At 44.7% G+C, this 26,772-nt stretch overlaps 1 protein-coding gene across 1 annotated transcript in view; it reads left to right on the plus strand.

Moving 5' to 3' along the window:
- The first annotated feature begins 3,193 nt into the window (after nt 1-3,193).
- LOC118398939 (microtubule-actin cross-linking factor 1-like) overlaps nt 3,194-26,772 on the plus strand; it is a 132,172-nt gene continuing 108,593 nt past the window's right edge. The window contains exons 1-2 of the mRNA XM_052471832.1: nt 3,194-3,413; nt 11,187-11,442. Of these exons, the coding sequence (XP_052327792.1) occupies nt 11,199-11,442 (244 nt within the window). The 5' untranslated portion in view covers nt 3,194-3,413; nt 11,187-11,198. The remainder of the gene's footprint in view (nt 3,414-11,186; nt 11,443-26,772) is intronic.

Here is a 26,772-nt window from a genome sequence, read left to right on the forward strand (position 1 = left end):
AGAATATTTTCTTCACATACCTGTACAGTGTTTTCAGAAACTATTCCTATCCCTTGACTTTTTACAAATGTTATGTTACAGCCTGAATTCAAAATGGATTAAATAAAAAAAAAATTATCTCGCCCATCTACGCACAATACCCCATAAAGACAAAGTGAATTAAAAAATATATATATATTGTTGCAAATGTATTGAAAATGAAATGCATATCTCATTTACATAAGTATTCACACACCTGAGTCTACTTTGTTGAAGCATCTTTACAGCCCGGTCTTTCTGGGTACGTCTCCAAGAGCTTTCCCCACCTGGATTGTGCAACATTTACACATTCTTTTGAAAATTCTTTAAGATCTGTGATATTGGTTATTGATCATTGCAAGACAACGATTTTCAGGTCTTGCCATAGATTTTCAAGTAGATTTAAGTAAAACCTAACTCAGCCACTCAAGAACATTCATTGGCTTCTTGTTAAGCAACTCCAATGTAGATTTAGCCTTTTGTGTTTTAGGTTGTTAAACTGCTGAAAGAGAATTCATCTCCCAGTGTCTGGTGGAAAGCAGACTGAACCAGGTTTTCCTCTAGGATTTTGCCTGTGCTTATCTCCATTGTTTCTTTTTATCTTGAAACAGTCCTTAACGATTACAAGTATACCCATAACATGATGCAGCCACTATGCTTTAAAATATAGAGAGTGGTACACAGTAATATGTTGTATGTTTGGGGCAAATCCAATATTACTTTGTATTCAGGACAAAAAGTGAATTGCTTTACCACATTGTAGTATTCCTTTAGTGCCCTGTTGTAAACAGGATACATGTTTTGGAATATTTTTGTTCTTTACAGGCTTCCTTCTTTTCCCCTCAGTCAATTAGGTTAGTATTGTGGAGTAACTACAATGTTGATCCATCCTCAGTCTTCTCCTATCACAGACATGTTTTACAGTCACCATTGGCCTCAGGGTGAAATCCCTGAGTGGATTTCCTTCTCTCTGGCAACCGAGTATCTGTGTAGTAACTGGGTGTATTGATACACCAACCAAAGTGGAATTAATAACTTTCCCATGCTCAAAGGGATATTCAATGTCTGCTTAATGTATTTTGACCCATCTATCAACAGGTGCCTTTCTTTGCAAGGCATTGGAAAACCTCCCTGGTCTTTGGTTGTATCTGTGTTTGAAATTCACTGCTTAACTGAGGGACCTTACAGATAATTGTGTGTGGTTACAGAGATGGGGTCGTCGTTTAAAAATCATTTAGACTTATTGCACACAGGGAGTCCATGCAATTTATTATATGACTTGGTAAGCACATTTTTACTCCTGAACTTATTTAGGCTTTCCATAAAAAAGGGGTTGAAAACAACTTATTGACTTGAAATTTCAGCTTTTCATTCTTAATTAGTAAAAATGTTGAAAAACATTACACTGGCATTGTGGGTAGGCCAGTGATAACCAGCTAAATTCATCATGTTGAAATAAATAAACATGAGACTTCAAGAAATATCTTGGTATAGCAACTCTACATAAGCTTGACTTGCTTGGGAAGTAAGGGGTTGATGAAATCTGAAATGCACTCAACTCTAAACCATGTGACCTAATTCTGGTAAATGACAGAGTCCATGGATTAGTTGAGAAATGCTCCCAAGGGACAGCTTCTCCTGATGAAAGCTAAATATGAATGGATGCACTCTGACACCCTCATTCAATTACCAAGTGTTTCACTAGCGTTTATTAGATTGAGACTCTCCATGTCACCACAAGGTGGTGCCAAAAGCCAAGTAATTACTACAAAACCTACCATCTACCTAATGTCAAATTATATTTAAAGTAGATAGACTTCTGTTACAATGCTTGACAAATGTTACAGAGAAGTCCATGTGTTTAGTAGCAACAAAAATAAAGGGTTTCTTACTTGCTGATATACAGTGGAAAATTAAGTATTATGGAGTGACGTTGGCCTCGGCCTAATCACAAGGATTTTGTTTTTATTAATAATAGATACTAGAGATGGCAATACTGTCACAATATAGCCTACAAACAGTTTTGATGAAGTGTGTGATTGAGGGATGGGCGAGGGCGGGAGATGGAGAGGCGCAGCGGTCTAAGGCACTGCATCTCAGTGCAAGCGGTGTCACTACAGACCCTGGTTCGATCCCGGGCTGTATCATAACCGGACGTGATCGGGAGTCGCAAAGGGTGGCGCACAATTGCCCAGCGTCGTCCGGGTTCGGGGATGGTTTAGCGGGGTAGGCCCTCGTTGTAAAATAACTGATTTGCCTAGTAAAATAAAACAATTCAAATATGGATTTTAAATACACGCCAAAAGATTGCCTCTTGTCCTGACTCACGTCAAAGTGTTACACCATTACTGTTCTGAATCACGTCAGAGCCTGGGGTTACACTATATCTAGACCGTGTGACAAGGTGAAAAGCAACACTATGGGATAGATCTAGGCTAGTCATCACAAGGTTTTAATCAAGTTTTTGGGATAGGGGATTTTGGCCTGTCTGGTTAGCACGGCATTTTCTTTTACAAAACTATAGGCCTATTGTGCTACTTTATTGCCTTGCAGTTGACCTGTTTTATTGTCAATTACAGAAATGCGCTTTTCCCTTATTTTGATTAATTTAATGCAAAAGGAGACTTTATTATAGGCCTATCAGTAAATTGAAGCAGTCTAATGTTACCTTCCACAGCCCAAAGTTATGCTACCTTCCGAAACAAGTCTCCAGTCTAGGTTGCAAAATTGCAATGCTTTTCATTTGGCCTTTGTTTGATTAAAACATCAGCAGCGAGCCTAGTTAATCCTGAACTGTCGGACAACATTCCGCCGCGTTCTCTGACGGCTCTGCGGATGGAGGGAGGATCATTATTTCAAGCTTTTCTCCCGGCCGGACACACTGGCCTCTCCTGTAGGACTGGGAAGGTCCTGCAACTACAAACGAACCTACAAAACTCAGTTACATAAATACATATTGGAGGAGGGGTCAGGAGAAACAGGAGAACAGGGATGATAGATCAATGGATTAAGGATTAATATGATCACATGCAAAACCTATTGCAAAAGCAGTGGCTAAACAGCCATTTCGTGTTTGCTGTGCATCCACAAATATTCCAAATGTAAACGCCCCTTCCAAAAAAATAGCTGGGGGGGGTGTTGAGACAGGAAAGAACGGGAGAAGGAAGGAGGGGAATAGACAGCCATTACCGAATCACGGTCGTGGTATTAATCTCTTCCTTGTCCCGGTTCGGTAGAAACCGTACAAACCGTTGAGTCGCAGCCCTGGTCAGACAGTCTGTATCTAAACGTGAGTCCGAAAGAGGAGAGAAGGTTGTCGTGAGGAGGGAGATAAACCACAGCATCCCTGTCTCTAATCCTATAGGATATTCGGACTCGGGGACCGCTATTCTCCGGTAAGGTTTCGGTGTCGCGCAACACAGCATGTGTAATCTGAATCATATTGACAGCCGTTTTAGATTGTGAAATACATATGATACTATACATGTATTATGGTTGGTTTTCTGTTGCATTTTAATTACCGATGTGGTAAAACTATTCCCATAGCCTGATGTCCAATATCTGTTCTTATTTGCGTAGTAATACATAGATCTTAATGTAATTCATAAAATTATTGGTCTAATTCATCTATTAGGATATAAATACGGATGTATAGGGAATTGTTATTATTTTGGTTAGATAAAAACATGAGGTATCCCATATGCCTATCAAAATCGATTTGTTTTATCCAGGCTTGCTCCTGGTTTAGGTGCTTTGTGTTTGAAAATGAGAAATGAGAAGGGGTTGGAAGGGTTTCTACGTCCAACAGCCTGACAATGTTATTCTACTAATGAGAAAGACACAAAAGACACACGTAACATACGGATGAACGTTATTAGCCCGTTCTGCAGGCATTGTGGACAAATAGCTCCAGTATGCTCCTTGACTTTGTTCCCCGCGACAATTCCAAATAGGACCGATGCTCAAATGCGTACCTTTACCGCTACATATTAAAGCACTTGCTTCTCTTTTCCTCACAACAGACACCACCCCTTCTACAGAGCATAACATTCCCAAGGCCTATTGTAATTTCGTTAAATCCATAGCCATATACAAGAGGTGGTTATTCAAGCTATTGTAATTTATGTTACATGTTATGTTATGCTTCGATTTCTGAATAGAAGTAGGTGTCCCTGATTACGATAATGTAATTAATTACAGGTGATAATACCATGGGGACCGTGCATCCATCGTAATACATCTCTAGAGCGGCATCAAGGAATGTTCTACATTTATAGTCTGTTTTTACACAAGCTGTCTATGTTCAGCCGTCCTCACACCAAAGGCTGTCTGGAAAATAGCAAAAATCTGTGCTACGGGTGAAAGCAAGTTTCAGGGGTCCCCCGTTGATTCACACACCAGATGGCTTTTCCTTTTGTGAGCAGCCTTGTGTTGATCATAAATCATAAGCTAACACGGTCAGTTTGTCTGTCTAACCCACACTAGTCAAAGTAAATAAACAATCAAGTATACATCAATATCCCATTTTAAACCAGAATGACATTTTTATCATTTTCCGTGAGACACTTCACACTCGTTGCCGAATATTATGTCGACTACTCGCACACCTTTTTTCAGCTGCAGTGCCCCCTCATTTAATTAAATATTCAAGAATCAGGGAATTACCACCATGAAACTATATGGAATAAAATGTCACAGAGGTGGCACTGTTCTGTGTTGTATTTGCTGTAAAAAAAAAAATGGAAGTAATGTCCGTCTGTATCTGCCTGCCTGCCTGTCTGTCCGTCCGTCCGTCCGTCCGTCTGTCTACTTGATCGCATCTGGCCATTTGCCTCTGAATTGCCTTGTTCGTCCCATGCACTATGTGTCTTGTCATGATAGGCAGGTAAACCAGAGATACATCATCATTACAGTCCAACAACATCATTATACTGGTAGCTACACAACATAACAGGCGGTGTGTGCAGAATGATAAGCCAACCAATGTTGCTGTTGTTGAAGGTTATTTGAACAACCAATAAAACAGATTTCTCGGGATACATAGTGTACTTCCCTGAGAGCAATGCAGGCTTCCATTCCCGACCTCAGCATTATTTTAGGAGAGCATCCTCTTGGTAGAAGTGATAAGGTAGTTTGCTCTTCTGTAAATGTTGCTTGTGGTGAGATGATCGGATGATGACATATCGTCTCATTTTTCACTCGTACACGCATGCACACACACACACACATGGTCTATGGCGCCGAGAAGAGATGGCTGCTGCTATACGGGATCCAACCAATTGTGCTACTGTGTGTGTTTTTTCACATTATTTGTAACTTATTTTGTACATAATGTTTCTGCCACCGTCTCTTATGACCGAAAAGAGCTTCTGGATATCAGGACAGCGATTACTCACCTCGTTAAAGAGAAATTGTTTGTCAAGAACGACTCGGACGCAAAGGATGGACTTCAGACACCGGACAAGGCCCAAATCCATGTCATTCGCATGAAGAAGAGACAGAGATATCGGGGACGTAGGTCGGGGTGCCTTGTAAGAATCCGACGACGAGTGGGTAATCCGCCTCTACCATCAGTCCTATTAGCCAACGTTCAATCATTGGATAACAAACTGGATGATATCTGATCAAGCCTATCCTACCAACAGGACATTAAAAACGGTAATATCTTATGTTTCACCAAGTTGTAGCTGACCAACGACATGGAAAGCATACAGTTGGATGGGTTTTCCGTCCATCAGCAAGACAGAACAGCTGCCTCCGGTAAGACAAGGGGTAGCGGTCTGTGTCTATTTGTAAACAACAGGTGGTATACGAAATCTAATATTAAGGAAGTCTCAAGGTTTGGCTCACCTGAGGTAGAGTATCTCATGATAAGCTGTAGACCACATTATTTTCCAAGAGTGTTTTCATCTATATTTTTTGTAGCTGTCTATTTACCACCACAAACCGATGCTGGCACTAAGACAGCACTCAATGAGCTGTATAAGGCCATAATCAAACAAGAAAATGCTCATCCAGAGGTGGCGCTCCTAGTGGCCGGGGACTTTAATGCAGGGAAACTTAAATCCCTTTTACCTCATTTCTACCAGCGTGTTACATGTGAGCCCAGAAGGAAAAAAATCTCGAGACCACCTTTACTCCACACACAGAGACACGTAAAAAGCTCTCCCTCTCCCTCCACTTGGCAAATCTGACCATAACGCTATCCTCATGATTTCTGCTTACAAGCAAAAACTAAAGCAGGAAGTACCAGTGACTCGCTCAATACTGAAGTGGTCAGATGATGCAGATGCTAAGCTACAGGACTGTTTTGCTAGCACAGACTGGAATATGTATTGGGATTCTTCCGATGGCATTGAGGAGTACACCACATCAGTAACTGGCTTCATCAATAAGTGCATCGATGACGTTGTCCCCAGAGTGACCGTAGGTATATACCCCAACCAGAAGCCATGGATTACAGGCTACATCCGCACTGAGCTAAAGGGTAGAGCTGCTGTTTTCAAGGAGCGGGACTCTAACCCGGAAGCTTATAAGAAATCTCGCTATGCCTTCCGACGAACCATCAAACAGGCAAAGCGGGATACAGGACTAAGATTGAATCCTACTACACCAGTTCTGACGCTCATCAGATGTTGCAGGACTTGCAAACTATTACAGACTACAAAGGGAAGCACAGCCACGAGCTGCCCAGTGACACAAGCTTACCAGATGAGCTAAATTACTTCTATGCTCGCTTCGTGGCAAGAAACACTGAAGCATGCATGAGACCATCAGCTGTCTGGACGACTGTGTGATCATGCTCTCCGATGTGAGTAAGACCATTAAACAGGTCAACATTCACAAGCCCGCAGAGCCAGACGGATTACCAGGACGTGTACTCCGAGCTAGCGCTGACCAACTGGCAAGTGTCTTCACATTTTCAACCTGTCCCCGACTGAGTCTGTAATACCAACACGTTTCAAGCAGACCACCATAGTCCCTGTGCCCAAGAACACTAAGGTAACCTGCTTAAATGAAGTGCTTTGAAAGGCTGGCCATGGCTCACATCAACACCATTATCTCAGAAACCCTAGACCCAGTCTAATTTGCATACTGCCCCAACAGATCCACGGATGCTGCAATCTCTATTGCGCTCCACACTGCCCTTTCCCACCTGGACAAAAGGAACACCTATTTGAGAATGCTAATCATTGACTCAAGCTCAACGTTCAACACCATAGTGCCCTCAAAGATCATCACTAAGCTAAGAACCCTGGGACTAAACACCTCTCTCTGCAACTGGATCCTGGACATCCTGACAGTCCGCCCCCAGGTGGTAAGGGTAGGTAACAACACATCTGCCACGCTGATCCTCAACACGTGGGCCCCTCAGGGGTGCATGCTTAGTCCCCTCCTCTTCTCCCAGTTCACTCATGACTGTATGGCAAGCACGACTCCAACACCACCATTAAGTTTCACAATGGCACAATAGTGGTAGGGCTGATCACTGACAACGATGAGACAGCCTACAGGGAGGAGGTCAGAGACCTGGCAGTGTGGTGCCAGCATAACAACCTCTCCCTCAACGTGATCAAGACAAATGAGATGATCGTGGACTACAGGAAAAGGAGGGCCGAGCACTTCCACATTCTTATTGACGGGGCTGTAGTGGAGCAGGTTGAGCGCTGAGTGTCCACATCACCAAAGAACTCCAATGGTCCAAACACATTAAGACAGTCGTGAAGAGGGGACAACAACGCCTATTCCCCCTCAGGAGAGGGGCATGATTTAAAAAAGAAAAGATTTGGCATGGGTATTCAGATCCTCAAAAAGTTCTTCAGCTGCACTGTCGAGAGCGTTACATCACCTCTTGATATGTCAGCTGCTCAAGGCCCTAACAATTGCCAAAGACTCCAGCCACCCTAGTCATAGACTGTTCTCTCTGCTACCGCACTGCATGCAGTACCTGAGTGCCAAGTCTAGGTCCAAAAGGCTTCTTAACAGCTTCTACCCCCAATTCATAAGACTCCTAAACAGCTCATCAAATGGCTACCCGGAATATTTGCATTGACCCCCCCAAACCCACATTTTTACGCTGCTGCTACTCTCTGTTTATTATCTATACATAGTCTCTTTACTTACATGTACTGTACATATTACCTCAACTACCTCGACTAACCTGTGCACATTGACTCTGTACCGGTACCCCCTGTATATATCCCCGTTGCTGTTATTTTATTGTTGCTCTTTAATTGTTTGTTATTTTTCTATTTTCTTATTTGTTTTCATCTTTTTTTCTTCTTTAGTTTATGTGAGTATATACAGTTGAAGTCTGAAGTTTTCATACACCTTAGCAAAATACATTTAAACTCAGTTTTAGTGTATGCAAACTTCTGACCCACTGGAATTGTGATACAGTGAATTCTAAGTGAAATAATCTGTCTGTAAACAACTTTTGGGAAAATTACTTGTCATGCACAAAGTAGATGTTCTAGCCGACTTGCCAAAACTATAGTTTGTAAATGATACATTTGTGGAGTGGTTGAAAAACAAGTTTTAATGACTCCATACTTAGTGTATGTAAACTTCCGACTTCAACTGTACTTTCTTGACACTTATTTTTCTTAAAACTACATTGTTGGTTAAGGGCTTGTATGTAAGCATTTCACGGTCAGATCTACACCTGTTGTATTCAGCACAAGTGATTTGATTTGACACACATGCACATATGCGCAGTGCAGGTTGACGTTTATTGTCTTGAGTCTTGTCCTAGTGGCAGAAATGAGCGATTTCCCCTTAGATAGGCCAGTTGCAAAATCAAAATTGGCTATATTGTGAACATTTATTAAAAAAAATTTTAACCTTAATTTAAGGTTAGGGTTTACACATCAGGGTTGGCAGTATGGTTAAGATTTGGGTTAAGGTTAGGTTTAAAATCAAATTTTCGGACTTTGTGGCTGTGCTAGCTAGTGACCACTTTGCAGCGCTGCCTCCAGAACAAGAAAAAAAATGCTAACCTACATATTGAGTACACAAAAGCTCTCTCTCCTTTCTCCCTCTCTTTCACTCCCATGTTCATTTCCCTCAGACAGTCAACTCCAGCAGCACCTCAATGGCAGTGACTTTTGACAGTGGCTTTCTGTATCAGAGCATATCTGGATCGCCAGTGAGTCCGGGTTGAGAGTCAGTGTTACTCATAGCTGGAGGCCTATATCTATGAGGATCGCTCAACTGTCTCCAAGATCATTCATGCATGTACGCAAAACTATGTGGATTATATGCCTTTATGCCTAGGTAACCCTACTATCTGTTCAACTATCAATGAGGCTTCAACAGCTGTTCATCGGTAAGTCGGTCCATAGACTATGAAGGAATGCTGTTTTGGAATCACTCTGTCTCAGCTGTGGATGGGAACACCCTGTATCCATGGCCATGCAAACCCGGAAGCCTCGTTACATCTTATAAATCAACCCAGTCAACTGTTCTGCATCCTTACATGGTGCAACTCCAACAGCTGTTGTCGGGGGGAGAGTGGGAGAGAGAGGGAAGAGGACTGAGACAGACAGAGGGAGAGGAAAGAGAACTGAGACAGAAAGGGAGGAGAAAGAGGGAAGAAGACTGAAAGATCGAGAGAGAGGGAAGAGGACTGTGACAGAGAGGGAGAGAAAGGAGGGGGCTGTTTTGGAGAGGTAATTATTGAATAATTAAGATTTTTTTCAGACTTTTCAGCTTTTTCTTTCAAAAGCTGTCTTCCTTTCACGCGATGCCACACGAAGGCATAATGACACAGCGTGGCTTTGAATCCCCCATTCTGTCTCTAGTTATACACCACCGGCTCCGGTCGCCTCAGAACCAACACTCTGTCAGGCAGCAGCAGGGAAACTGAGTGATCCAACGGAACGCTGAGGATGCTGGGAAGGGACATGTTGGAGGAAGTGGGGCAGGCATTCTGCCCAGGGCTAGACTAGTACAAGGAAATTCGCTACAGTTACCACAGATGGAAATAGTAGTTAGCTTGTTTGCCTTACGACTCACATATCATTTAAATATTTCCACTACCTAACCACTGCTACAGTAGTAAGGGAGTTTGTATAAAATTATGGATAGAAAGCCAAAACTCTTTTAAAAAAATACTCTTCCTTATTTAGATAAAAATGCAAAACCGTGGTGATTTTGTGGTCAACTAGGACCCTCATGAGACGTAAAACTGCAAAGGTCTGGTCTGAAAAATAGCTGAATAAAACCAGAATCAAATCGTGTCAGTCATTTAGCATGACTGGGTCAGCCTTTAGACAGCCTTTAGACAGTAAAACCCATTCAAAGTCCCCAGACACCACTGTGCTGAGGTCAGTGGTATTGATCCCCAATATGATGGACAGAGCCCGAGTCCATGCTCCCTTGGGTCCCATCCACATGCAGCTGATCACAGAAGAACTCAATGCTCCTCAGCTCCTCTCTCTGCATGACTCGAGTAGAGAATCCAGTATCGACCAGGACCCAGACTGTATTAATAGAATCCGGAGTGAGGGTATTCGATCAACCTGTCCCTTGGTCTTTCCACATCATTACTTCAGTGACTCAGCAGTTGAACCATCTTCATCATGACCCCAAGACGCACCTGTCAATCATCTATTATGAATGTAGAGTAATGGAAGTCATACTGCTCTTGTTTGTCGTCAAAGTTGCTTGAAAGATGCTCAATTGTCCTGATTTAGTCATTTTCCTGTCCTTCTCCATTGACTATTGATTGAAGTGTGGTGTGGTTTCACAACCGCTCCAGTGACGCTGTGATGTCTAGCCATCCTCTTTGCCTTTATGTCAATCATCTCCATCTTGGAAGTTGAGTAATGGTTTTCTGCTGTCATATTACTTTGAACTCGTCCAACTCATTGAGCATCATTGAGACCTGGCAGTTCTGTTAACCGAATTCTTCCTCCATCCTCCTCCCTATTGTCGTCACCATTAGTTTACCACATCGTGTCGTAATCAAGGTGACTTAAACTAATTACAAGAAGCCTTGCATTATTCGTGAGCTATGCCAGATTACACTGTGGATGATGAATTACACAGCATTGCCTATCTCTCATACCTTCAATTCTTTTCTCTGTCCTCCCTTTTTTCTCCCCCCCTTTTGCCCTGCCCCTAATTTCTACCACCTCCCCCACACTCTTCCCCATCTCTTCCAGCCCTTCGGCGTGATGGAGTCCTCGGACGAGGAGACACTGAGCGAGCGCTCCTACGTTAGCGAGAGGAGCGAGCGGTCTTTGCGTAGCGAGCGCTCGGGGGGCTCCCTGTCCCCCTGCCCGTCCGGACTCCAAGGCCCCTCTGGGGACACCCTACCCTGGAACCGACCGTCCAGACACGAGAGAGGAGAAAGGAGAAAGAGGAAAACCCACAACTCTGTGCTGGACCCGGCCGAGAGGGCGGTGGTGCGTGTTGCAGGTAAGACATTTGGGAAGTATGTACTTCTACAAAACTCACCTGTAGAGGGTACACCTGCAGAGATGGGAACTGATAATGGTCCCCCTTCATTCCGGGAAGACAGAAGGCAAATGTGTGGCCATGTTTTCCTTACAACGTGAAGCATTTTATTACACATTGGAATATTGTTAAGTCTAATGTAGAGCTATCTTTGTAATGATTGTGCTGTATGAGAGGGAGTGGCGAGGATGAGGCTACATCTCTCCACCCCTCTATACCCTTATGAATGTGGATGTGGGTTGGGAGTGCAAAAAAAACATATCATAGCAACACTCCAATTGGCAGCAACGAGGCATATATATTTTTAAACAGAGTGTACTGTACTTTTACTGAAGGGTTGTGATACTGCTACAAATACATCAGAGAAAATAATCTGTCAGGTTTATGGCTTGAAGATTTTAAAAAAAAATTCATCGGTGAACCTGCCATTGTTCCAGCTTGGGTTTTATAAGGGAGTAAAGTGTTTGTGACGGAAGGAGCGACTCAAGATATAGTGGAAAAGGAATGGTTATGTATCCCGCTTTTGTTTCCTCAGGCATGCAAGCTGCTCTTCGCCTGCTATTTCTGTTACTTTCATGACTCTTTACAAACACAATCAGCGTCCCACCGGGCACAGACTTAAATTCAACGTCTATTCCACGTTGTTTCAATGCCATTTCATTGAAATTACATGGAAACAACATTCATTCAACGTGTGTGCTCAGTGGGGTTGTTGTGCACTAAATAGAGATGTATACAAAGAGATGGATTGATGTGGTGTGTAACAGAAGCTCCTCATAACTGTTGTGAATCGTGCAGATATCGACTGAGCCATTGAAAATAATACATTTAAATTGGGACTGGTGAACTGCAATCCACTTAAACAAAACATTTTAAAGTGTTTCAAATCAAATGTATTTATATAACCCTTCGTACATCAGCTGATCTCAAAGTGCTGTACAGAAACCCAGCTTAAAACCCCAAACAGCAAGCAAGTGTAGAAGCACGGTGGCTAGGAAAAACTCCCTAGAAAGGCCAAAACCTAGGAAGAAACCTAGAGAGGAACCAGGCTATGAGGGGTGGCCAGTCCTCTTCTGGCTGTGCCGGGTGGAGATTATAAACAGAACATGGCCAAGATGTTCAAATGTTCATAAATGACCAGCATGGTCAAATAATAATAATCACAGGCAGAACAGTTGAAACTGGAGCAGCAGCACGGCCAGGTGGACTGGGGACAACAAGGAGTCATCGTGCCAGGTAGTCCTGAGGCATGGTCCTAGGGCTCAGGTCCTCCGAGAGAGAGAAAGAAAGAAAGAAAGAAAGAGAGAATTTTAGAGAGAGCATACTTATATTCACAGGACACCGGATAAGACAGGAGAAGTACTCCAGATATAACAAACTGACCCTAGCCCCCGACACATAAACTACTGCAGCATAAATACTGGAGGCTGAGACAGGAGGGGTCAGGAGACACTGTGGCCCCATCCGATGATACCTCCGGACAGGGCCAAACAGGAAGGATATAACCCCACCCACTTTGCCATGTTAAGTTTTAAAAACAGGTTTAATACTTAAACAGTTTGCACTTATGTGAACTTATCAGAATTCAACTGTATATACTAACCAGTGTGGGGGAGAGAGGAGGCACTCCACCAATTCCTGGTCAGAGGTCAAGAGAAAGGAGGGAGAAAGGAGTGTGAGAGAAACTAAATTGTCATGCTAAAGCTACAAACAGGTCTTTTTTTGGTTGCCTGTTTACTTGAAGCGGTTGTGACACGAGTCTTCTTTTTTTTATCCCTTTTTTCTCTTTTGAACCCGTGTTTTTGAGGTTTTGACCGTACTGGTCATTTGACCGTCTCCTCTTTTGAAGAGCTGGAATTCCCAGCTGTCCTGATGTGTTGTGGTGCCACACTTCCAGGGTTTGGGCTGTGTGTGTGTGTGTGCTTGCGTACGAGAGTGTGTGAGTGTGTGTGTATGAGTGGGCAGGAGAAAGGCTGTGTCTGTCTTACTGATTTTTTTTAATCAGTGTTGACAGTGGAACACGCTATTGGCAACAAAAGGTGTTGTGTGGTGTCGTTTTTATTCAATATTTCATATTGGTTTTCATTTTGGATTAAATTAAGGATGAAGGATGAGGACGAAGTGAGAATCAAGTATAAAAGCAAGTGTGAGTGTTTATATTAGCATGTCTGGTCATTTTATAATATAATATATTTAGATTAAATGTAATTCATTTGACCAAATTAAGCTGAGGAGCATCTGCATGTTACATGGAACAAAGGCTACATTTGTCTCATGAATTGGAACGTTCTTTTCAAAACAGTTCAAAAATGTCCTGCTATTGTGGATTATTTATCAAATTATTTTCAATTAACTGTCTTGACATTTGTATAGCCTATGTGTAAACGTGCATGTGTAATGAGTGTGTGCGAATGTCAGTTGGAGGCAGAGTGAATGCGTTGGGGGAAATGTATGTACATACAGTATGTACTCTGGCCCCAGACATAAGGTGCCTGCTTGGACCTGAGGTGTCTAGGCGACTGCCTGCCTGAGCTCTTGTTCAAACATTTTTCACCAGGCAGCGCAAAGGACAGCTCCTAGCCTGGCTCTTCCCCATTCCCCTGTTGCCAAGGCGACCTGCATGCACACTCTCCCGGTCTCCCGGTTTCCATGGCTATGAAGGGAGTAGGAAAGACACTGGAAAAGTGAGAAAAAGGGGCCAAAATAAATAGTGAAACAGAGAGAGCGAGCATTTGAATTTGAATTGAAGTTGGACACGGAAGAAGGTCGAGTGAGGGATATACCGAACCCAAAGATGAATCCACATTTAAAAGAAAAGAAAGAGAGAATGAACAGAGAAGAAGATGGAAGGAGGGCAGACAGGGAAAAGGGGGCAAGACTCAAACGGAGAGGATGGGAGGAAGAGTAATGATGACATGTAAAAAGGAGAGAGTATATGTGGTGGGGAAACATAGAGAAAGAGAGGGAGGGTGGATCTGAGCCATTTGGAATGGGAAAAGGGAGCTGGAATGCCTCGCTATAAGTTAATTATGTCGGCTAGTTAAAACACACGTCAACAGAGGCCCTATACACACAACCTCAGAACACTCTGAGAACCCAAGCCAAGGGGCTATATGTATTCAAAATAGACCTGATTCAATCTTATGCCATAGAAGGTGCTTTGCAACATTAGCGACAAATTAGCCACTTAGCGGGCTAAATCAGTGCGTAGAAAAATGCAATCGGCTAAAATGTTGAAACTGGGTTGCTGTAGAGAGGCAACATGCCTCATATTGTGTGTTTGTTTGTGTGTGTGTGCATGTCTCGTACGACTCATTCACTGTCTGCAGCTGGACTCAGCGTGCTAAAACAAAGATGACTAGCGCATTTCATCATGTTTCATCAGTGCTTCTTTTATCGTGCAGGGTCAGATAGACTGTTGTAGCTGGCACCAATGACCACTAGATGGGGTTATAACGGGAAAATAATGATTTGGTCCATGTCTAAAGATCCTGGCAGACTTGCCTTTAGGCAAGGTTTCCCAAACTCGGTCCTGGGCCCCCCCCTGGGAGCACGTTTCAATTCTTGCCCTAGCACTACACAGCTGATTCAAATAACCAAAGCTTGATGATGATTATCCTAAAAACATAATTCCACCTCGACATTATGGGGTATTTTTGTATAGATCAGTGACACAAAATCTCAATTTAAAACATTTCAAATTCATGCAGTTACACAACAAAATGTGGAAAAAGTCAAGGTGTGTGAATACTTTCTGAAGGCACTATGTGATTGGTGGGATATCCTATGTCTCGACTATATCAGCTATTCTTATTATCTGATGATGGTATAGGTCTGGTTACGGAGGGAATCTTATTAGACAGTAATGTATGTCAAACCGTTTGGGGTGAACCCATGTTCATCTGGAAGGATTATGCTAGGTGTCTGTATGCTAAAGTACAGGAGCTATCAATGAATAGCCTACATACAAGAAGCGGAAACACTATACAACTGCAGCCTTAAAATGATAACAGTGGCCAAGCAGTCAGTGGATCTACCGATGTCCCGTAAACTGAATGTCACCCGAGTCACGTCACTCTCCTTGAGGTCATTCCCATCACTATTACCTCTTCCTCTACTCTTTACATATATATTACTGTAGTATATGTCTGTTTTGGTGGTGATCTGTGTGTGTGTGTGTGTTTACAGTATGTGTGTGTGTGTGTGTTTACAGTATGTGTGTGTGTGACTGTCTGTGTGTGTGTGTGTGTGACTCTATGCGTGTGTGTGGGTTTACAGTATGTGTGTGTGTGACTGTCTGTGTATGTGTGCACTGCTGCGGGAGCCAATGGACGGTCAACGACAACATCTGGCTGTCCTGCTTTGCATTAATTTGCCAAACTCTAGACTCAGTCAGTGTGACTCAACTCAGTGTGTGGTGTCTGTGTGCTTGCCAGGTCTGACGGCTGAAGGTCTACACTGTGTGGGTTTGTATTCATACAAAGCCTTCATGACTGTGGATCATTGGATGTGTGAGTGTGTTTGGAAAGAGAGAAGTGTGAGGGGGGGTGGGAGGGGGGGTGTGACAGAGAGAAACTGACAAGACATATGTCTGAGTAAAAGAATGAGAGAAAGAAAATATCTCCATGGAGTTGCTCTGAATAATTTCATGGGGAAGTTAGCATCACTTTATTTCTCTCCATTTCTCACTCCCTCTTTGCCTCACTTCCTACATTTTGGGGACCAAAATAAGTCTTTCTTATCCCTATTTATTTAGTAATGTTCTGGTATTCTATAATATTCAGACTGAACGAATCTGTTGCGGATGGATTATAAAAGTTGATTTTCCACTAGTCATGTCTGCATTATCCACAGTACTGAGGAAATGCTGATGATGCATAACAGCTCCTGGCTACGGAGAGATGATGTCTGGTTGATGTCAGGTCAGGCTAGGAAGCACTATGACAGTACGGTATTGGTCAGGGTAAGGCTGGGCTTGGAGAAAGCTATGGCGGGTATCCCTCTACTGACGCATTTGTCTGGACTTCTGAGATCCTCGTACACACAGACGTCACCTGCCTCGCCCATAGGCCTACTACACACAGACTCCCATCTTATGGACGGCGGACACAAACACACGTCGGTCTCACCTGTCCAGATCCCCTTACCTCTTGTCGATGGAAAAGGCTACTGTGAACATGTCATTCACTGATTATACTGGGCTATAGACGAGACACTTATAGGGTTAGGTCTATGGGATGTTATTGATCTTGATCACCTGAGAGTATATATGAGGACAATGGATCCAGCCCATTGATGTCTATTGATGTTTTTGTGTGTTCATTGAATAATTGGCTTCACCTGTATGTCCTGGTGTGGCACCCTGACATAATGTGCGGTGGTGTGCAGCCAGCCATTGTGTGCCCTTATTTTTCTGGAAAGGAGTGACCTAAATGACGATCTTGATTTTAGTCTCCATGCAAGAAGTGAGAGATTGAGGAAATACAGCACATTCTTTTAAACTGCTGTGATGGGTGTGGATTGTGATTGGAACAGTGGACCTTTAAAGGGCTCAACTGGCATGGCATTACATTACATTGCCGTTAGATGGCGGGTTCAGCCCAAGACCAAAGCAACTATCCTCAAAGCTGATTACTGGACACGCCATCTTTTTGAGTAAAAGGAAGTGCCGTTACACCGGTCCGGATTACCACCGAGGGGCGCTCCAACACTACTTTACGCACATGTGTCCCACCGCAGCCATCCATTGACCTATAGCGATACATTTCCTCTGGTGTAGGTTTCTGGCATGGCCGGTAGAGAGGGATGGGATGACAGCCACTCCAGGGAGAATATAGAAACCTGAGAGGGAGGAAGAGAGGCAGGCGAAGAGTCGCAGCACACAAACCGTGACTTTATAGAAGCGGCCATTGTGCTGGGAAGAAGCATTCAGAGACGCTAAAGCGGTTTCATTGAATAAAGACATCGACAAAAAAGGGGATATACGAACCGGCGTCCAGATACTATTTCAGTCGAGCCTCTTCTGATTTCGGAAGGAGCCAGCCCACTACGATCCCGACTTGCCATTACGCAGACACGCTTCAGGGGCGCGCTCACGCACGCACATAAAACAATATTCGCCGGGTCGTTAGGTAGCTGAAGGGGTTGAGTTCAAAAGAATACGGCGAACGACGCTGTTGTGGTTTGGCGGACACATTGGACAATAATGGGTCGATAAATTAAATATCAGTAGGCTATAACGTTCACATAGACATTTATTTTATATAGGATAAAACCAAGGTTGGAGCTTTCTGTAGCCTATTTTTTTTCTTCACATATTGCATGCAAACTAGGGATGACTGGACTTGTCAAGTGAGCCGCTTCACGTTTGTTTCAACCAACCAATCAATTGGCCTCGCGAATTGCTACATTTATAAGCAAACACCGGAGAGGAGCAGCACATCCACCGTGGCTTTCAAAGCTAAACGGATTTGACAGCTGCGCTGGCGAGGAGAGGACCCGGATCCACCGTCCTGGATTACTGCGGTAGTGGGCCATTCGGCTGATGGCCACCGGTAACAGAGGCACCATGGCCGGCTTCATCCCGGGTTTACTGCCGACCAACCATTCCCAGGAAAAGGAATTCGCCCAGGCGTACGAAGATGTTCTGGAGAGATACAAAGGTAAAGAACAAGAATAAATGAGTTGGGCCCTGGCCTGGGTTGATCTACGGCGGGACTATGTCATTATCTGGGTTGTTTCATTGTTTACGTTTTTGATAAATAGGCTACACTCGCAGCGCAACTTTCTGTTTCTTTGAGTCAAACCAGCTGCGTGCGTTTCAAGTCTGATCTTGTTGTGATATTGTGGCACCCAGACGCCAAAGATGGCTGGCATGGGACTTCATAAACCTGCTAACGTCAAGGAATGTACCCACATGACATGCACTATTGTGCATTGAGATTGCTCCCAAGACGCGAAAATAGTGCATAATAGTTAGTTCCACAGTTCCCCCTTGGTCGCACACATTTAAAACAAGGTTATTAGTTTTAATAACTAAAATGCTACAGCCTGAAACCAACCCAGTATTTGGACCTGCTCCACCATGTTTACCACCAGCATCGAGACTTGCTGTTTCATAATCCCTATGACAGGGCCGCTTTAAAAATGAATGCCTCTACTGAAATTGACCGTGATGGATGCAGGGAGGGGAGGAGGGGTTGATAGCAATTGACGTTGGCGACATCTGTGAGGCCTGGGCCCAGATGAAAGGCTGGTCCTTTTTTAAATTATTGATTATTGTAATGAAATGCGACTCTGATGGGGGTCAGAGTAGTGTGTGTGATAGGAGAGCACAAGTAATTAGTAGTTTTATGTCAATAATGCATGTAATATATCAGTGTGTCGTTCAGCCATTAGGTTTTGGCATTGCGTTAATAAATGAATATTTGGTAACATTGTTATAATCAGTGGGGCTGGGCAACAACCATTACCGCGCCGGCATGAACACAGACAGACGGACGGACATGTTAATGCAGAGTGGATGCGTTTCTGTGAGCAAGCTTAGAGACTGCAGAAATTAATTGCCCACAAGTATAACTCCATTTGCCGATAGCGATTACAGAGTAGTTGCCAATGCCACACACGACATGTTGTTTCATGTTGATAAATGTAAGTTAATTATTTAACTGACATGGCAATATATATATTTTTGACACACATAGTCAACACCTCACAGCCAGTGCACTGAACTGTGGCTACAATTATTATTATATTTTTTTACAACTTGTTTTTAGCCTACATTGCAACCGAACTTGGAACAGTTGAGTCACACTGATAGTTAAACTTCCTTGTTATTACTTCCAATAAGGACACGGTTTCCCCTAAAAAATAGTCATTGGTGTGGGGCAAGGGCCCTGAAGTAACCTGTAGTAGAATCCTCCTTGGGGACCAAGGCCCCCAGTCTACCCAGAACCATTAGATGCTTGACTTTCTATACCAAAGGTAGCGTACACAATAGAACACACACACTGTATAGAGGTCATATAGCTTTACGTTTACTGTCCCTACTGGGGGGTGGAGTCTGACCCTATGGCCCCTTTCACACCTGTGTGTGATGGGCTTTTCAACTGCATGTCACTTGTGGCAGTTGCATGAAGAAAGGAGTGGGAAATGTGAACTCAGTCAGGTGCTGAAGGCATCGCTTGACTATAATTGGATGAGGCTATATGGTACCATTTTTAAATCATTCAGTGGTGTGTGTTTCACTGTGTGTCGTTCTTCAGGGAGTCGACGGGTTCTCAATAACAATTGACAGGATATCCAGTAAGTGGCTGGCTGAGCACAAGGAAAAAGCACAGGGACGTGAAACGTGAAAATGGATACCCACACGTGTGGCTTAAGCGTGAGTGGACACTGGACAGGCATACACCACTGAGACCAGGTGGCCCAAGATTGACACCAGTTTCAGGGGCTAGCTAAAACTAACAGACAGGAACCCCCCCCCTGTATTCCTAAGCCTAAATGGAAAATACCAGACTGTCTGTATGTGCAGTTCAACAAGACAGGTCCACAACCTCCCAGACCTGAGGGCTTTCCGTCCATCCAGGCCTGTTGTTGCCGCCTATGAATTTGCTCGCTCGCCTGCCAACTCACGGCAGCTCGGTGCTGTCACTTTGCATTTAGTTACCACAGCTACTAGTAGCCTGAGAATGACCAGGGACCACACGCTACGATATCACCATACCTAGGTGCCGATACGGTATGTATTGCGTTTAGATATTGCGATTTGATTTTCCAAACGTATTACCCCATCCACATCACTACTAGCTAGACTCTGTTGGTTGTTGTTACCCTTGAAGCAGACATGGAGTGAGGGATGGACAGTAAGGGATCCATCCCTGTAGCGTCTTCACCCCACAGTCCTCATATTGTTATGCATGCACACACACACACACACACACACACACACACACACACACACACACACACAGTACATTTACACTTTTGGACTCTCACACTTCACAGAATGCGACAATCGCGCACACTCACATGTGCTTCACACAGATTTGAACTTGCACAGTCCCACGCTCACACATACTGTGCACATTCTGACGGCGTCAGCGAGCGGGAACTGACAGAAGAGTATCAGGAAATGTTTTGTGTTTCCCCTCTGAAGCTGTGCTGAAGCTGGTGTCCCCAACTGAATTATAACTTTTATGGCGTACAAGGAAGTGACCGGTCGTTTGAGGCCTGTTCTGTCCTGTCTCTCCGATCCGCCACATGCAGAGACATGTACAGTACCCCGTGTCTTTCCACTGCTTCATTAAACTCGATCTACGCGGAGCTTTGAATATTATGGTGTCTTGTGAAAACGGATGCCGCCGTCAGTTCAGCTGGCTGGACTTGAATTAGGGTTGAATTGGGGGAAACAGTCTGGGGGGCTGTAACTTAACATTCGATCTGTAACCGACTGGAGTGCGGAATGTTCCAAATGGTTCCGTCATGGGTTTTGGTTATTGAAACTGTTACCTCCCCTGGTATTGGGACTGACTGAATATGGCCTGGAATGAGAACAAGAGGGGAGGGAGAGGTGGAACTGAGGTAGACGAATTAATGATTTGGATAGAGGGGTTGGATCGTTACAGCTGGATTCCTGCTGGATTCCCCCCATGTTGCCTGGTTCCCCCCATGTTGCCTGGTTTCCCCCATGTTGCCTGGTCCCCCCATGTTGCCTGGTCCCCCCATGTTGCCTGGTTTCCCCCATGTTGCCTGGTTTCCCCCCATGTTGCCTGGTTGCCCTCCCCATGTTGCCTGGTTGCCCTCCCCATGTTGCCTGGTTGCCCTCCCCATGTTGCCTGGTTGCCCCCCCATGTTGCCTGGTTTCCCCCCATGTTGCCTGGTTTCCCCCCCATGTTGCCTGGTTTCCCCCATGTTGCCTGGTTGCCCTCCCCATGTTGCCTGGTTGCCCCCATGTTGCCTGGTTTCCCCCATGTTGCCTGGTTTCCCCCATGTTGCCTGGTTGCCCTCCCCATGTTGCCTGGTTGCCCCCATGTTGCCTGGTTTCCCCCCCATGTTGCCTGGTTTCCCCCCCATGTTGCCTGGTTGCCCTCCCCATGTTGCCTGGTTGCCCTCCCCATGTTGCCTGGTTGCCCTCCCCATGTTGCCTGGTTGCCCTCCCCATGTTGCCTGGTTGCCCTCCCCATGTTGCCTGGTTGCCCTCCCCATGTTGCCTGGTTGCCCTCCCCGAATCCCTGGTTCCGGTTTGCCTCGACTCACATGGTAGAATGCGGCTTGCGAGGACACTGCCCCATAGCCATTTTCTTGCACTCGCTCTCCTCTCTTACACGAAGTCGTCCTCACATACCAGTTATTTTGCCATCTGTCTCTCTTTCTCAGTGGAATGAACTCCCTGTTCTCAGCAGTCTCTCTCTAGACTCTTCCTCCTCAGGGCTCATTGCATAACTGATCTCCAGCTGATTTTTGGAAAGTGTGTGTGTGTCTGTGTGTAATGAACAGTGCTGACCCTCCCTCCTCTAACACAGCACAGGGCCCGCATTCATAACTGGTAAGACTGTGTGTCTGTAAACTGGGCCTGATTGAAACGGAGATGGCTGACTGGCTTCCCCACAGCTGAGTCCAAATGTTGTCTGAATGTTAATGCAGTGTTGGCTGGAGGCTGTGGTGTCTCCTGGAGTCATTATTGAAATGTCTCGGTCAGTTTTTTTTCTTTTCTTTATGTTGGCAATGCAATCTTTCAAGGTTGGCTGGAATGAACCCGCTACTGTGTGTGGTATATTTTTAGGCAAGAGGGGGTCAACCAAACACATCTAGGCACTTAATAGGCTCCTGCACATGTATACTCCAATAGGGTGTGTGTGTCCACTCTCTGCGGGGCCCTTGGAGCAGTGTGTTGAGTAGAATGGATAATGAGGTTCCAGCAGGCCAGAGAAGCAGAGAGAGGGGCTCTAATGTGACCTCTGGACTGCTCCTGTCACACACACACACACACACACACTGCAGCAGCACTCCTCTATGCCAGCACATGTGTTTGTGATGTGAGTGGAGGGGGATGTGTATGTATCAAATGGAGAGGGGTAGATTTGTCAAGATGAAGGGAGACTGGGTGGGAGAGAGGGGGAGGGAGGGAGAGACCTGTTAATGAATTAATCATGGAGTCCTATGCTAAAAGCACTATGTGGGGGACTGTGGCCGGGAGAGCATTGATTTCAGATGGATGCACAGGAGAGCCACTCTGCATGTCTGTCCCTAGCAACACAGCAACACACCACACAGTACTGGTGTTCCCCTCCCTGACCCCAGAGCTGTACTTACATCATCAGTCTGGTTTGTCTGTTTGTGACAAGATGCAGCATTAGCGTAGGTGTTCAGGGGAATAAAGATGAGGTAAGCTATAGAGGAATGATAATATACTTTGCAGGTCTTAATACTGGGATTACCTTACGTTCTCACTCCTATTTATTTTCACTGCAGATGTGCAGGGGCTGCAAAGCAGCTAAGAGAGAACTGCTCTAAAAGGGCTCCCAGTTTCTCCCATTTATTCCTCCCTTTCATTCTCTCTGTCTCTCTGTCTCTCTGTCTCTCTGTCTCTCTGTCTCTCTGTCTCTCTGTCTCTCTGTCTCTCTGTCTCTCTGTCTCTCTGTGACTTGGATAGGAGCCAGATGAGGTGCTGCAAAGCAGCTATGACGAGGCTACGTCTCTCACAAAAACCCCTCCAGTCTCTCCATTTCTCTCTTCCATCATCTCTCTTCCTCTACCCCTCCCCCTCTTTCTGGTCGGGAGAAAGGTGGTTTGCGTGGCAACTCTACACCTCCTCCACACCCCTCCTGACATGCTATCCATCCGTCTCCATCCTGGAGGAATAGACTGCTAGCTATCCCTAGACTGTTGTCCAAGGAGAGGGGTTTTGGAGGAGGAGACCGTGGTTAAAAGAGGGAACGGTTTACTTCCTGCCGCCTGTCCCGTCACACCATCTAGACTTTGGATGCACACAGGACTAAGTGCATCCAGACTGTGCTTTCTCTGTGCCTGTTGAGTAGGCCTATCCCAGGATTTGTCATGATTTTAAAGCACCATTCTGACCTACTCTATTGAGGATGACACTGTAGCATACATACAGAGTCCATTGGTTACTGCGTGCAGCCTTGAGGATATGCCAATGTGCGTCAGTCGAGTGTTTCTGTACGGGCCCAAGGAGCGGCTCCGGGAGCCTGGGTACCCGTCTGTGCCATCACTCTACTCCTTGTCATGTTTGGAATGACAGGGATCTGGAATGGATTATAGGTGAGGATTGACCGGATCTGTCTGTGAATATCTCTGTCCGGTATTGCTGTTTTTTACCATTCTATGTGACTAAGAGTTGTGAGACCCTGCTGGCCAGTGGCCTGTGACTGGAGGTGTTGGTCCCAGGAAGAATCTCACTCTTGACTCCTCCAGCTCGTGACTCTTAGCTGATCCAGCCATGACAGGACAGTAGGTAATCTAGCACGGCCACCGTGACGTCAAAGGTCACACTGTTGTTAGGTCCTATATGCGTACACGCACGCACACACTGCATGTGAACGAACACACACACACAGAAATATTCTATTGAGAGTATGAGGGGGAAATCGCAGCAAAATTCATTTAACGCTGGACCAATAGGAGATGATGTATTCAGTATTGGGCTCACCCCTGCCCTTTGTGTGTGTGTACATTTCAGACTGATAGTTCTTGCCGTTCCGCGATGGGGCCTGTTAGTCTTTTCGCAGTGTTTGCAGTCTGAGCCTGTGTGTGTGTGTGTGTCTCAACGCTTTCGGTGTGGGGAAGATTTACCATTCAAATCAGTCCCAATGGTTAATATGTGGTGATCCCGAAGGGGCGTCCCACAGACAGACCTCCTGCAGAGTCAGCCCTAATCTCATTCATCCACTTTACCACACAGCAGTATCTCCTTATGAAGAGTCAGGCAGGATACCCCCCACTGACCGGGGCGCAGGGGATCGGCCCACTACTTCTTAGCATACCTCTGCTTGATGGGGCACCTTCCATTTACTCCACTAGCCAAATCAGAGGGGTGATTGTGACATCATGCCCTCAACATGGAGAGAAGAATGATGCATCACATGGGTATAACATTACATTACATTACATTTAAGTCATTTAGCAGACGCTCATGTGGGGATCTTTGTATGGGCGTACTTCCCCGACTATAATATGTAGTAGTTTTCCTTTATAGAATTGCAGTATGTGGTTATTTATTTTAACAGGTGCTTTTATCCAAAGTGTATAAGCCACTTTAAAAAAAATAGTTAATACATATTTTCAGTATGTGGTACTCAAACCTGCAACTTTGAGTGTATCATGCAACCAAATGAGCTTTAGGAACCTTTTTGGCTGCCTTGTGTTGCAGCCTATACCATGAATGTGGACATTATGAACATTTTGCCTCTTGTCGACCTTAGATAATAGCCCATCCTACACTACATTCCAGGGGTTTTGTGCACCTGCTGTTGACTCAAATACCCAAATCAGCTTGTTGTATATGAGCTTCCTGCTTTTTGTTGTGAGGTTAAAGTCCCCCCCCACACCTTTCCATTGACCCATCTTTTGTCACACACAAGTCCTTGCGACATGAGTGATGGAAACGGCAGATATAGGAGACCTTTTCAAAACACATTTTTATCCGTTCGACGGGTGGACTTTCTCTTTTGTCAAACTTTCTTTATTGCGACAAATGATGGAAACCTGTTTTTCCTAATAAATGAATACCGAATCATTTTGAAGGTACGTGGGGCACGTGACGTCACCGAGTAACTATAAAGCACCATTCCACACTTAATTCGAAATCCATTTTTTCGTTGTTCAACTATAAAAATGGTTTCTTTACAGGACAGGGATTGTCCTGACTTTCAAGAATGCCTGAATTGCTTCGCCTTCCTTTTCTGGATGCAAGTTTCACCTTTCAATCATTTCACATCTACAGGTGTGCAAGTATCACCATGACACGGACTGTGGCGATGCTTTGGCACATGAGAATTCTAAGAATATGGCAAATATTAGTCAATTATAAATGGGAACATGGCTCGTGATTTTGATTGAAAACCTTTTTATTACTCATTTTAGAAATGGAAGGACTTCAGCTTTATTGGCTTTTCATGGTCATAGAAAAACATGTGCAGTATCACCAGAAAACCCCCTGGCGCGTACGGTGGTAGGATATCAGTGTTCTCGTGAAGAATTCAGTAGTCGCCCCTCACTCCTTGATAAAGCGTTCATCTTTCCCTTGCCGTGAGGGAACTGCTCTCCGTTGGTATGCTCGGCCCGTAGACGTTGTTCAGAGACTCTGTTGGTGGTCTTCTTTCACTCGCTCCACTCTTCTTCATCCTCGTCATGTCTGATTACCTTTTGAGTGGCCGCCTTTTGTCTTTCCCCTCTCATCCTCCCCTTTTTTTCTTGCCCTCCCTTCCCCCTCCTCGCCTTTGCTCGTCTGGCATTCTGTCTCATCTCTTTATCGGTGTCTTTCCCTCTCTTCCTGCTCTCGGTCTCTCCATGTCTTTACCAAGTCGGTAGTGGTAATCTGTTGTGGGCTCTAGCTTTGTTAACAAGCTTTGCTCCTAATTGAGAGACTCTAAAATGATCAGCCTGCAGGCAGTGATTTCTAAGCCTGTGTGTGTGTGTGTGTGTGTGTGTGTGTGTGTGTTTGTCTCTGTAATCAAATCAAAGTTTATTTGTCATGTGTACCGAATACAGTGAAATGCTTACTTACCTTTTCTGCACTGTTGGTTAGAGCCTGTATTAGGTGAACAATAGGTGAGTAAAGGCTGATTGAGGTAGTATGTATGTCTAAAGATATGGTTAAAGTGACTATGCATTTATGATGAACAGAGAGTAGCAGTAGCGTAAAATAGGGGCTGGTGGGACACAATGCAGATAGCCCGGTTAGCCAATGTGCAGGGGCATTGGTTGGTCGGGCCAATTGAGGTAGTATGTACATGAATGTATAGTTAAAATGACTACGCATATATGATAAAAAGAGAGTAGCAGCAGTGTAAAAGAGGGGTTGGGGGGGGGCACACAATGCAAATAGTCTGGGTAACAATTTGATTACCTGTTCAGGAGTCTTATGACTTGGGGGTAAAAACTGTTGAGAAGCCTTTTTGTCCTAGACTTGGCACTCCGGTACTGCTTGCCATGCGGCAGTAGAGAGAACAGTCGATGACTGGGGTGGCTGGGGTCTTTGACAATTTTAGGGACTTTCTCTGACACTTCCTGGTGTAGAGGTCCTGGATGGCAGGCAGCTTGGTCCCAGTG

The sequence above is a fragment of the Oncorhynchus keta genome, chromosome 20 (genome assembly GCF_023373465.1).
Source record: "Oncorhynchus keta strain PuntledgeMale-10-30-2019 chromosome 20, Oket_V2, whole genome shotgun sequence".
In the NCBI taxonomy this organism is placed as follows: Eukaryota; Metazoa; Chordata; class Actinopteri; order Salmoniformes; family Salmonidae; genus Oncorhynchus; species Oncorhynchus keta.